At 41.6% G+C, this 11,217-nt stretch overlaps 2 protein-coding genes across 6 annotated transcripts in view; one reads left to right on the top strand and one right to left on the bottom strand.

The window, feature by feature from the left end:
• rtkn2 (rhotekin 2) overlaps positions 1-2,136 on the top strand; it is an 8,088-nt gene extending 5,952 nt beyond the window's left edge. For all 5 annotated transcript variants that reach the window (XM_046071189.1, XM_046071188.1, XM_046071190.1 and 2 more), the window contains 3 exons: positions 380-548; positions 851-958; positions 1,343-2,136. In XM_046071189.1, the coding sequence (XP_045927145.1) occupies positions 380-548; positions 851-958; positions 1,343-2,037 (972 nt within the window). In that variant the 3' untranslated portion in view covers positions 2,038-2,136. The remainder of the gene's footprint in view (positions 1-379; positions 549-850; positions 959-1,342) is intronic.
• A 2,511-nt stretch (positions 2,137-4,647) lies between these two features.
• arid5b (AT-rich interaction domain 5B) overlaps positions 4,648-11,217 on the bottom strand; it is a 71,073-nt gene continuing 64,503 nt past the window's right edge. Inside the window, exons 9-10 of the mRNA XM_046070291.1 lie at positions 9,094-9,304; positions 4,648-8,899 (exon numbers count right to left, since the gene is read on the bottom strand). Of these exons, the coding sequence (XP_045926247.1) occupies positions 6,878-8,899; positions 9,094-9,304 (2,233 nt within the window). The 3' untranslated portion in view covers positions 4,648-6,877. The remainder of the gene's footprint in view (positions 8,900-9,093; positions 9,305-11,217) is intronic.

The raw sequence follows: 11,217 nt of genomic DNA, 5'->3' as shown, positions 1-11,217 counted from the left end.
GGGGGGAGAGGGAGAGAGGGAGAGGGAGGGAGAGAGAGAGAGGGAGAGAGAGAGACCAGAATTACCAATTGTTCTTACTGTTTTACTATCACTGTTATATCTCTGTTTTAGTTGTGCTGTCTGGTTAGAGAAAATTTGAATTAAATATAAACATTACATTCATTATTATTGATTTAAATCTCAGTTCAGTTTTCTCTAACATTTGTAGAATAACCAAAATACAAAATGCCGCATTATTCACTGAGATCCTGTTGGCATCGTTGGCATTTTGCTGCTGAATTAATTTTTTCTGCAATATCAGCTATGTACTTTTTAGTGCAATATCTCACATTTGTTTACCCTGGAACTGAATTTCAGCCTATTTATGCTGTTTCTGCAGGACACACGGATCTGTGTGATGGAGAAGGAGTCACTAGGCCAGAAGTCCAGGAGTCTGTCCATCATCAGTCCTTCGCCAGAGGGATCTCAGACCATCGTCTTCACCACAGAAACCAGGGAGGAGCTGGAGGACTGGCTCGACGCCCTCCACCAGCACCTCTATGATCAGAGTGAGTGTGTTTCTGTGTAAATATACAGAAGAAGTGTGTGTATTTGTATATATATATATATATATATGTTGTGTGTGTGTGTATATATAAACTATGGTTACATACAGTACATGTGCGTACAGAGCAGCAACATGTTTGTATGTTTCTGAATATATTTGTATGTATTTGACAGTATATACAGAAGGTGGGGAGTGTACATCTGTTTGTTTGGGCAAGAAAAGTGGATACACACACTCAACTTTGAAAGAACAGATAGCATAACCTTTTATCTGTGTCTCTCATGCCTCCTTGTTTACAACCAGGCCAGTGGCTGCACTGCTGCAACCAGCTAATGAAGATCGAGGTTGCGTCACCACGAAAACCATCACTCTTCCTCACCAAGCAGGCTGACTCTGTTTACAATGACCTCAGTGAGTAGAGTAATTGGAACAAGTGGCTGAAGTGAGTTAGATGGAGCTAGATAATTTGCTGGCTATTTGATGTGCACTATTTTACAGGATGTGTATGGATCTATTTATAGAAGGTATGTATCTATTTATAGAAGATACGGTGCAAGTGCTCAAAACAAATGGGACACCACAGTGAAATAAATGTATTCTATTCACCATGTATAATATTTTTATTTTCAGTGGTGACTCATGTAAATAATATTGGAATCTGTGCTTATTTGTTCTTTGTGAAATGTTATTATAGTTATCTGCATTTCAATAATACATCAAACATAGGAAAAACTTAACTTTTACCTAATTGCTTTCACTTTATTTTAATGTGTGTTCATTTTATTTGATGTGCAGGTATAAATTCACCTGGCAAGTTTGAGAGCATCACAGACATTATCCACGACAAAATAGAGGAAACAGATGGCCGCTTTCTTATTGGTCATGAAGAGGGGAAGGAAGCGGCTAATTGGTCCACTCTATTTGATGGGTCCCATTCAATCATTGTGCAGAAAAGTATTCTCTCCCAAAGCAAAACCTCCACCCCTTGTTCAAGCCCAGTCCCCAACCTCAACACCAGTTCTACATCCACTGGCAACAAGAAGCGCCGAGCCCCACCCCCTCCCTCTGACAGAGAGCCTTATGCTCCTTCCTCCCGTCCTGCCAGACCTCCCCTCCCTGCTTCTCTTCATCACCCTCCTCCTCCCCGATACCAGGAGAAGGAGAATTCCGGCACTTCACGCCCGGCCACAAGGCCCAAAACTGGCAGACCATCTCTGGATGCCAAATTCTCTGCCATCATCCAGCAGCTCCAGCGGAACAATGCTGGAGGAGCCCACAGCCGAAAAAACGCTCCACTGGGCGTCCTCGATGTACAACCACAAAGTCAGCCTCAGCCCCCTCTCCAGCAGCACGAGCGCCAGGGCCCCCACACCCAGAACAATAATGCCGCAGGTGATCATGGCTTCCTCAGATCAGGTCACGATTCTGGTCCTGTTCCTGCACCGAGGAGCAAACTAAGGAAGTCTTTCAGAGAGAGGATGAACCTTTAAAGCCTTGTGAACTTGACCTTCGACCATATCTATATTTAACCAACTAACTCTACCTTACTAATACAAATAAATATCCCAACTAAGCTAACGTTGATAAAATCAGATATCACAATATTTGACTGTATCTAAAAAGCGATAATGTGAGATTTAGTCCAAAGGTAGCAAAATCTTCCTACGAGCATCTCTAAAGCTCTTTTTTTCCCATCCAAAAAGTGTAAAAATGATTGCGGTAAAAGAGGGGTTATGTGCAAGAATATTTCTTGATTGGGAGCAGCGACTTACTAGAGTGGGTTTGAGGGTTAGATTCTTCCAGTGGCTAACTGTTTCCCCCTGCTTTTAGTCTTTATGCTAAGCCAAACTAACCATCTCCCAGCTCCATCTTCATATTGAGCTGATAGATAAGAGAGTGGTATTGATCTTTTCATCGCATTTCCCAAAATGTCTAACTGTTTTTTAACCCAAAGGATGGGTGACATGGTCTCTTAAGAAAAGATCCTCACAATGTCCATCATGGCAACCCAAATCCTAGTTGACACCTCCATATCACTATCAATACTGTATTGATACATTTGCTGCTCCACTCTCCATTTATAAACTTTTTTTGTACACCTAACCCATAGATGGAATTGAAAGCTGTATGTTGGCTTGAGCACTGCCATAATCAATCCCACTAAAATGGAAAGGCTTATTTCTCAGCTCTGCCACTGGAACATGGGCCGAAGAAAGAGCCTTTTGCAAAAGCACTCAAATTGGAATTGATCCATTGGCCGACTGTGGACGAGTCATTCCTTTTGGAGCTATTGACTTATTCCACTTACTGTGACAACTTTATGACCACTATAGCTGATTTTAGGGGAACAGGGTTTTAGGAGCAATTGCAGGCACTAATGTGACTTATCCATTTCTCAGAGGTCTTAATAATGGAGTGACCTTGGTTTTCAGTGGCTACACAGTATGTCCAATGTAATTCAACACTGCAGCCCATAAATGCTATGAACATAATTGAAAGAATGAGCCTTGTGAGTGACTAAAATAATGAATGCCCTTGTGTTTGTGTTTTGAACATTTCCAATGCCAGCCACTAAATATTTCAACCACTTACCAATCACGTGTTGAAGAATGGTCTTTATAATTACACATAGTGTACAAAACATTAGGTTTAGCTACTTTGTCTGAAATTGCCTGGCCAGATGAAACCACATCGTGAAAGCTACAATCCTCCCTTTTTTTAATTTCACCCACTAAATTCAGTTTAATCAAGAGGGGGAGATGTAGATTTGAGGGAAGGCGGATTACAGGAGGATTTAATTTAAGCCTTGAAAGAACTGAGAATAGATTGTATAAAAAGGGATGCTGCTCAATATTAGCAGTGTGCACAATGTTTTCTATGCTCTGTGTGTATTGCCAATACATTAGTCACTTTGATGATGTAACTGTATATACCTGGACAAACAAGGGAATTGTGTTAGTTTTACTAATGCTGCTATGGTTACACCTTTAGGCTATGTGATTGTGGCTAAAATCATCACACATGCTGTATCCATCAACATCTTTGCCAGTTTAAGTTAGACTAAGCATGCTGGAGACAAAGCACATTAAATTATATGGCAGTGTGTCTGACTGATTAACTGTTTAGCCCTGGTGAAAGCAGTTTAATGCAATCAGTACAGAAAATTTTGCTCCTGTGGATATTAAGCTTGAGGGAGAGCGTGTGATCTTCCGATTAATGTATAACTGCTTTATGAGTAAACAAGGACTGAACATTCACTGTGATCAGAGCCAAACTAATGAGCCAAATGTATTTTCATTTAATGTTTTTTATATTTGTCTTTTCATTTAATTACATATCACCGCAATAACTAAACCAATAATTTGAATTTTTTGTGCTTCTGATTAAAAGTTCTTTGTTTCTTTTTATAGTGTAATACTGCCATGTCTTCTAAATGTTAGTTTTAGCATATGAATTATTTAGACTTTAAGTGGCACTGTGTTTATGTACTACTAAGTAGGAATACATTAATCTTAGTCCTAGTGCAGAATAATTTGTGTATAGTGCAATGTAAAAAATACTAGTTATTTTTGTTTCTCAAAGTGCAATTTTCTCCTCACTCTTTGTTCACAGTTGTCTTAGAAGCCAACTGTATTTTTTTTATTTTTTTATTTTTTTTTTTTTATTGCTGATCTGCAATAAAATGGCCTACATTCTACCCTGGTGAGGCTGCTTTATTTTTGCTGAGCTTGGAAGTATTACTGAATATTTTTCATGGTAAAAGTTTTACCAGGGGGTGGCAATAAAAGTCAAAGCATAGCTTTTATTGCAGCCCAACACACATCCCATAGAGATACATACACGGGAACATTTCTCTACTGCAGCAAATACTGGGCTTTTCTGGCGTTGAGCCCAGAAGTAGCCTGTTGTGAAGATTAAGGCGGATGGAATCTCATAGCCAGATAATGGTATTACAATAATAAAACCCCATTCACACTACATTTACTCAGGAAAAAAATAACATTACATTGACATTAGTACACTTGCATTAAATATCAGTTTATTCAGTCGTTGATATTTATCTGCAGTTCAGTTAAATAACACAACTGAGGAAACGTGTATAGATAGTAAAATATTTTAATTAAATATACAGGAGGTCATATCATACAAAATGTCTTTATTTTTTGTCTTGCTCGCCAGCTGGGTGATTGGTAAACAGATGGCTACTGTATCAAAAACACTTTCAGGATGCACATTAATGGCTACAATGTGGAGAGAAAAAAAAGTGAACCAACAAACAAATAAAAATGATCCTAATTCTTAAATTGTAGTGTTTGTTTAAATCTAACATGATCACTGTGACCTTGAAACAGAGCACACAAGGACACAGCTAGATTGTGTAACCGGCTTTTATACTGTTTTTATACTATTTACAGATTACAACCGTTTATATGATAACAACCACGCGGTACTATCTACAGTGCTATTTACACAGAAAATAAGACAAGAGAGGGGTTGTCATGAATTGATCCCATATGAATGTTCTGTACAGGAGCCAGCACTAATGCCAGTTTAACCTACACACAGCAATGTACAGTACTTAATCAGATATGAATGTCTTTATCTAAGTATTCAGTTAAACTTTACACATATACGTTTACAGCATGTTTTTTTTCTTCTTTTGAAACACCAGACATGTTAACTGTGTATTTCGACTATCCTGGATTGCAATTATAGTGGTTGTAAAAGCCAGAGCAGGTGTTGTCCTTCCACCTCAGGCTGTGGAGCTTGGCAGGCATACTTTATGGAGTCTGGTACCTTTTCATCACTGCTAGAAAACACATAGAGCACACATGCCCTGCGGATGACAGACACCAGACCTGTGTCAATATCAACTATCAGTAAATCTTTTCAGGTTTTTCTATAATTGACTGCCTGACACAGGTTAAGCTAAGTAAATAGACTTATTTAAGCATAAATACTAACCATCGCGTTAAAGCATAACTGTTTCAATTTTAAAAACTTTAAATGTTGTGCCTTACCTATCAAGTCTGGTGTCTGATAGCCAAGTGTGCTATATAGTTTTTGTGTGGGTGTCTGTGTGCTGCGTTTCAGACAAGAGTAACAGTAATATGGATATTCCTACCCTGCTACAGAAGATAAACCTTAACAACTGTAGTGCTAACTCTAATCCAAGACTGCGAAAGGCACAGATATTTGCAAAGCAATAATATCCTAAGTGACAACATTCCTATCAAATCATACAGTGAGTCTTTTCAGCGTGGTGAATGAAAGAGTCTGATCGCCAGAAAAAGAGCTTTTCAAGTCAGGAACGAAAAGATGAAATGCTGATTTCTTGTGGTGAGCATTCCACAGCAGACGGCTGCTTCATTATGCCAGTCCTACAGACAAAAACAAGCTGCTACAGTCTACTCGTCACAAAGGGATTTGGGGGTCAAATTACTTTCAATTTTGAAAGTAAAAATTTAAACGGATTTTCATTTCCTCTAACAAAAAAAACATTCATGATTTGTCAACAGATTGAACATGACAACGGCTTGTGTTGTATGATCTCAACTGATATACAACTTAATGAATAAAAACCTGAACTGAGTAAAAAGTGAGCCTACAGTACATCTGGTATACACAGCACCTCTGAATGTTATGAGGAAACTATTTCATGTTATGCAGCACCACGGTGAGAGTTAATGTCTATTCCAAGTCCAGGTGGATTTGCTGTGGCACAAACAGGCAACAGCTTTCAGCGTGGAGACATGTAAACAGATGCAACACCACTGGCTGCCTGAAGTCTAATAATGCACTAAACAGCTGTTGAATATTGTTTGCGATGGAGAACACACCTCTAAGTTTATAAAGAATTTCATTTTCGTTGTCATGTTACTTGTAGTGTTTTTAAGCAAAAAAGTTTAGCCCTCAGACGCAGTAAACAAATGGCTTTTCTCTGTTGCCCTTCACATTTCACACATCCAGAGCAACAACCTGACTCATGGTGACTGAGAGCGGCAAACTGATTTGTGAGCACATACACATGAGCATTGTGCAAATAAGGATACAACAACGACAATAAAAGATACAGTAAGTGGTGATAAAAATAAAGAACAGTGCAAAGTATATAAACAAATGCATACACAAATTTAAAAAAAGAAAATGGAATTTTCACTCTGTCTGACTGATGAGTTTATCAGTCTGTATTCAGCCAAAGTTTTATAATCAGTGTTTATTTTTCGACTGAGCCACAATCCCCGAGCAAGAGAGACAGAAAGACAAAGATCAGTTGAAAAGTTTCTAAGGATGAAGAAGGAGAGGGAGAAATAAATCATCCATGCTCCCTCACAGTCTGGTGCTGGGGTGTACTGAGGACAGCTGTGGTGGGAGGGTTGAGAGAGGGTACAGATGGTGCAGCAGGTCCCCGTACAGTGCTGCCCCACCCGGGTGCCTGTAGAAGTGGTGCGGGCTAGGGCTGGAGGCCAGCAGCTGCCTGTGGAGCATCATGGAGTGGAAGGCTAATGGGGGCATAAGGGGAGACACTGCTGACTGGCTCTTCAGGTACTGCAGACCCGGGTGCTGCTGGAGCCCGTCCTGGGCTCCTGGTGAGACCAGACTGCCGGGCGCGTACATGCCAGGGTAGAAGGGTGCGGCGTGATGTGGGGGGTAGGTTGTTGTTGGGTGGCCCTCAGGGAGATGGTTGTTGAGGTGAACAGCGTGGGCCGGCTCAGCTGGTTTTAGCTCTTCTGGGTCGCTGCGTCGAATTGCGCCGGCAGGGTGGATTGGAGTCACCACACGGACTTTCCTTTCTGGGACTTCCTCACTCTCAGGTTCCACTAGGCTCCGCTTACTGGGTCGAATGGGGCTGGTGAGGGACGAATCACTTGAAGCTTTTGGGCTGGGAAATGGCTGCGAAGATTCTACTGGGCTCTGTTTGGGGGGGGAGATATTCATAGGAGGAACTCGGCATGCCTTAGGGTGGGAGTCCAAACCCTGGTGCATGATGGGATATGGGAGACTGCAGAAGGAGGGCTTGGAGAAGGAGGACACCCTCTGAGAGAGAGGTTTAGAGATTGTAAAATCTCTGGGCTCATCGTCTACCTCTCTCCTTTCTCCATGTGATTGAGTCCTGTCACTGTAGTGAGATCTGTAGGCCAAGCCCTCTTGCTCCAGGCCACCACAGACAAAAGCCTGGCTGCTGTCACGGTCCCTGGTGTAGTGCTCTCTCCGCTCTCCGTTGGGGAAGCCGGCAATCCTCTCCTGGCTCAGGCAGTTCTCAGTTTGCCTGTACAGACTGTGGAGGTGAGGAGAGGAGTAGCAGTCACTTGCGTAGCTCCGGGGTTGAGGAGTTGGGCCTTGGAGTAGCGTCTCCCCAGCACTGTCTCCACCATCCTGGGTATGGGTTCGGGGGAGATAGGGCTGCCAGGGCGGATTGACTGGAGGCTGGAGGTGATGGCTTGTCCGACAGCTGTAAGTCTCTGAAAGCTCCCCAGCGGCACTCTTCTCTGATGGGCCACTGGTGGCTTGTTGGTGAGGCTTGCTGCTCTGGGCATGCTGGATGACTGATGGTCTGAATATGGGCGCTACCTCCGGGATGCTGTCTGACATACACCCGTGCCTCTTTCCTACCACCTCCTCCTCACCCTTTGTTTTCTCCTTCTCCCTCTCAGACATTAATATGACAGGGAGAGAGGAAGCAGCTGTGGGAGGTGGAGGCTGAAGAGAAGGAGAAGTAAAGGAGAAAGGGTTGGACTCACACACTTGGGAGAGGAGTTTCTTTTTGGCTAAAGGAGACATGACCCCCTGGCTGGCTTTACAGTAGGCAGCCGTCTGTGCGGGGCTCTGGGTAGACTCCCTCTTAATTAACCCATAGTCTTCTTTCTCCGCGAAGGAATCTGTGCTCAAGTCTATACACTCTCTGTCTGCCTGCTTACACATTGGTAACACCTTCCCCACTCTCCCGCCATGACTTTCTATGGAGTTTTTGACCCTGGAGGAGGTCTCAGGCAGAGCAACATGTCCAGCAGGTTTGTTCTGATCCCAACGGTGAGGCAGGTAGAGGTTTTTAGGAATGAAATGCCCTTCAATTTGCTTTTCACAGGAGAGTTTTGGTTGGAGGGCCTCGCTGATTTGCCTCCATTCAGGCTGGGGACCAGGCCCTGTGTGGAGCGGTAGACCAGCATGTGGGGCTCTGCAGTCTGGCTCTTTTGGGCACAGTGAAGATAGCTGCTCCACTTCCAAGGACTCCTCTTTCTTCAGGGTAAGATGCAACTCTTCCTCCTCTATTACAATTGGTTCATCTCTCAGAGATACTTCCTGTTTTACGGCTGTGGACAGCTCATCATTCTCCTCTTTCACCTTGGAGTCCTGCATGCAGAAAAATGATACTTGTTACAGTTCTTTCTCAAAGTAAATGCAATTAGTCACTCCTATATTTTCTTATTATTTTTCTGGAATTCAAGACGAAGGGTGACGCACTGATGAGAAAGCACAGGGAGAATTAAATTTAGAGTGAGAAGGAATCCTGATGAGGCAGCAGTTGGGAGAGATCTGTGACTGACCTGTGATTGTTCTTGGCCTTTCACTGTCTCCCCTTCGTCCTTTTTACTCCCCAGCTTGGGATTGTTGGGGCCTTTCAATTTCTTGGCCCCCATTCCTTTGGCTTTGGCTCCCGAAGGCTTCTCCTGGCTGCCCTCCTGCTTCTTGGATTTGGCCAAGGGGAGGGGTTTATCCTGCTCGCCTTTAATGTGCCTCTCGTATGGAAGGAGGAGCCTAAGGAAGAATACAGGCAAAGAATGGTGTGATCATGTGGTTTGATCATGTTATGTCCTGTCTTGATTATATACAATTACTAATCTATGTTTTTGTTCATCACATACAAACAAAAAATACTTTTTAACCATTTTTGATTGAAAAAAAATACACAAAATTATACATTTGAACACCCTAACATGGAGAAGGTGAAGCATTTTCTAAGCACATTTGGTGTCCATCCCAAAGAGTAAAAAGCAAAGTGCAATAAACCACAGAAGTGTTTTATTTGTTAATACCAAAAACAGAATAAGCTGCAGCTTTGCTACAGGCATCAGTATCAAATACCTCACTTTAAAACCTCCTTGTTTTAATACCTGGCAAGCAATAACAATCCTATTGTAATTAATCTAGGTTAGGGGAAATCCAGATTCAGACTGGTGCCAGAGTATGCGTGTGTATGCGTGTATGCGTGTATGCGTGTGTGTGTGTGAGGGAGAATGTGAACAAGCAGTTATCTCCTGCTGTGACAGATCACATTTGGTATTAGTTTAACCTTGAGAGAGAAGAATATGTATTTGTGGGAGTATAAAGCTAATGTGGCTGGTAATGAAAAGGAGGAAAATGTCTGGAAGAATTGAAATCAAATTTCTTAAAGGGACCTCATTGCATTAAATCACATTTAATATACGAATATGATTAATCACAGAAGCCCTTAAAGTGGTAACAGCAATAAAATATTTTAGCTGGTAACAGTACGCTTTAGTTTTTAGCACATATTTGACCTGTTAAAATGTAGGATAGCTGCATATGCTCCAAGATAATTAAGTCCATATAAGTGACAAGGAACATTCTGTAGAAAAAAACACGAAACTGTTCTTGACTTCTGTTATTTCTCTTCTGAATACTTCCCAAGTTAATTTTCCGTATCTGATGTCATAACTAATGGGAACATTAAGATCTGGGTAACATAACAATACCCATGTGTAAAATAATGACATGAAGAACCCAGTGAGGGAAACTTTTAGACTTTTATTGCTCAGAAAAGAAAATGGAAATTGGCAATAGACCAGAAATAAGAAACATAGTGGAAGAGGAAACCAAGACAACTGAAAAACTACAACACTCCAAACTTCAATAAGCTGCTCTGAAAATCTCAGCTACTCTGTCAGTTTTTTCACAATAACAATCCATAAAAGCCAGACAGAAACATGACTTTCTCAGTCATGAGAAAAAATAAGGTCTTCTCGTGTAACGACAAGAGACGGTTGCAGGATTCCTTTTAAGGGACATGGCGGTAAAACAAACAATGAATCAAGAGCTGTTTCGCCTCCTCTTCAAAAGGAAGAAAAAAGCCTCAGAGAGTTCAAGAGGCACTGTGGGATTTTTTGTTATTTTTCCTCTGAACAAAAGTGCTGGCAGGGAAAGCGGTGAAACTACATTTCATACAGCTGGTCTGGCACCAGGCCCCAGGCCAAGAAAGGAAATGTACTATTAAATGTGACTTATTGGAAAGAAAGAGAGCAAAGGGGTTGTGAAAGAGAAGAGAGGAGGGAAAGAGAACAAAAGGAAAAGGAAATAGAGAGGGAGAGGGACTGAAAGAAATGATAATGACATGTTAATGAAGAGCAAAAATGATTCTCAATGAAGGAATGAAGAATCCTCAAAAACAGAGATAAACAATGCAGTCTAGTAAACCTAAATATAGCAGCAGTAGTAATTATTACAAAGAGGAAAGTGGTTCTCAGGCTTTCTATAATTACACATTATTGCACAGAAAATGCAGGTAGATCAAATGTTTCACCTTTAAAAATGATGCTTGATTTCTTCAAGCTGATAAATATGTACATGCAAATGTCTAGCTGCGCTATTAGCGAAGGGCTATAATAGGCTGGTATATACAGTGTACCAGGGTGCACTGTTGACTATCACAA

The sequence above is a fragment of the Micropterus dolomieu genome, linkage group LG15 (assembly GCF_021292245.1).
Source record: "Micropterus dolomieu isolate WLL.071019.BEF.003 ecotype Adirondacks linkage group LG15, ASM2129224v1, whole genome shotgun sequence".
In the NCBI taxonomy this organism is placed as follows: domain Eukaryota; kingdom Metazoa; phylum Chordata; class Actinopteri; order Centrarchiformes; family Centrarchidae; genus Micropterus; species Micropterus dolomieu.
The sequence above is the reverse complement of the archived record's forward strand: the minus strand, read 5'-3'. Positions and strand labels throughout refer to the sequence as shown.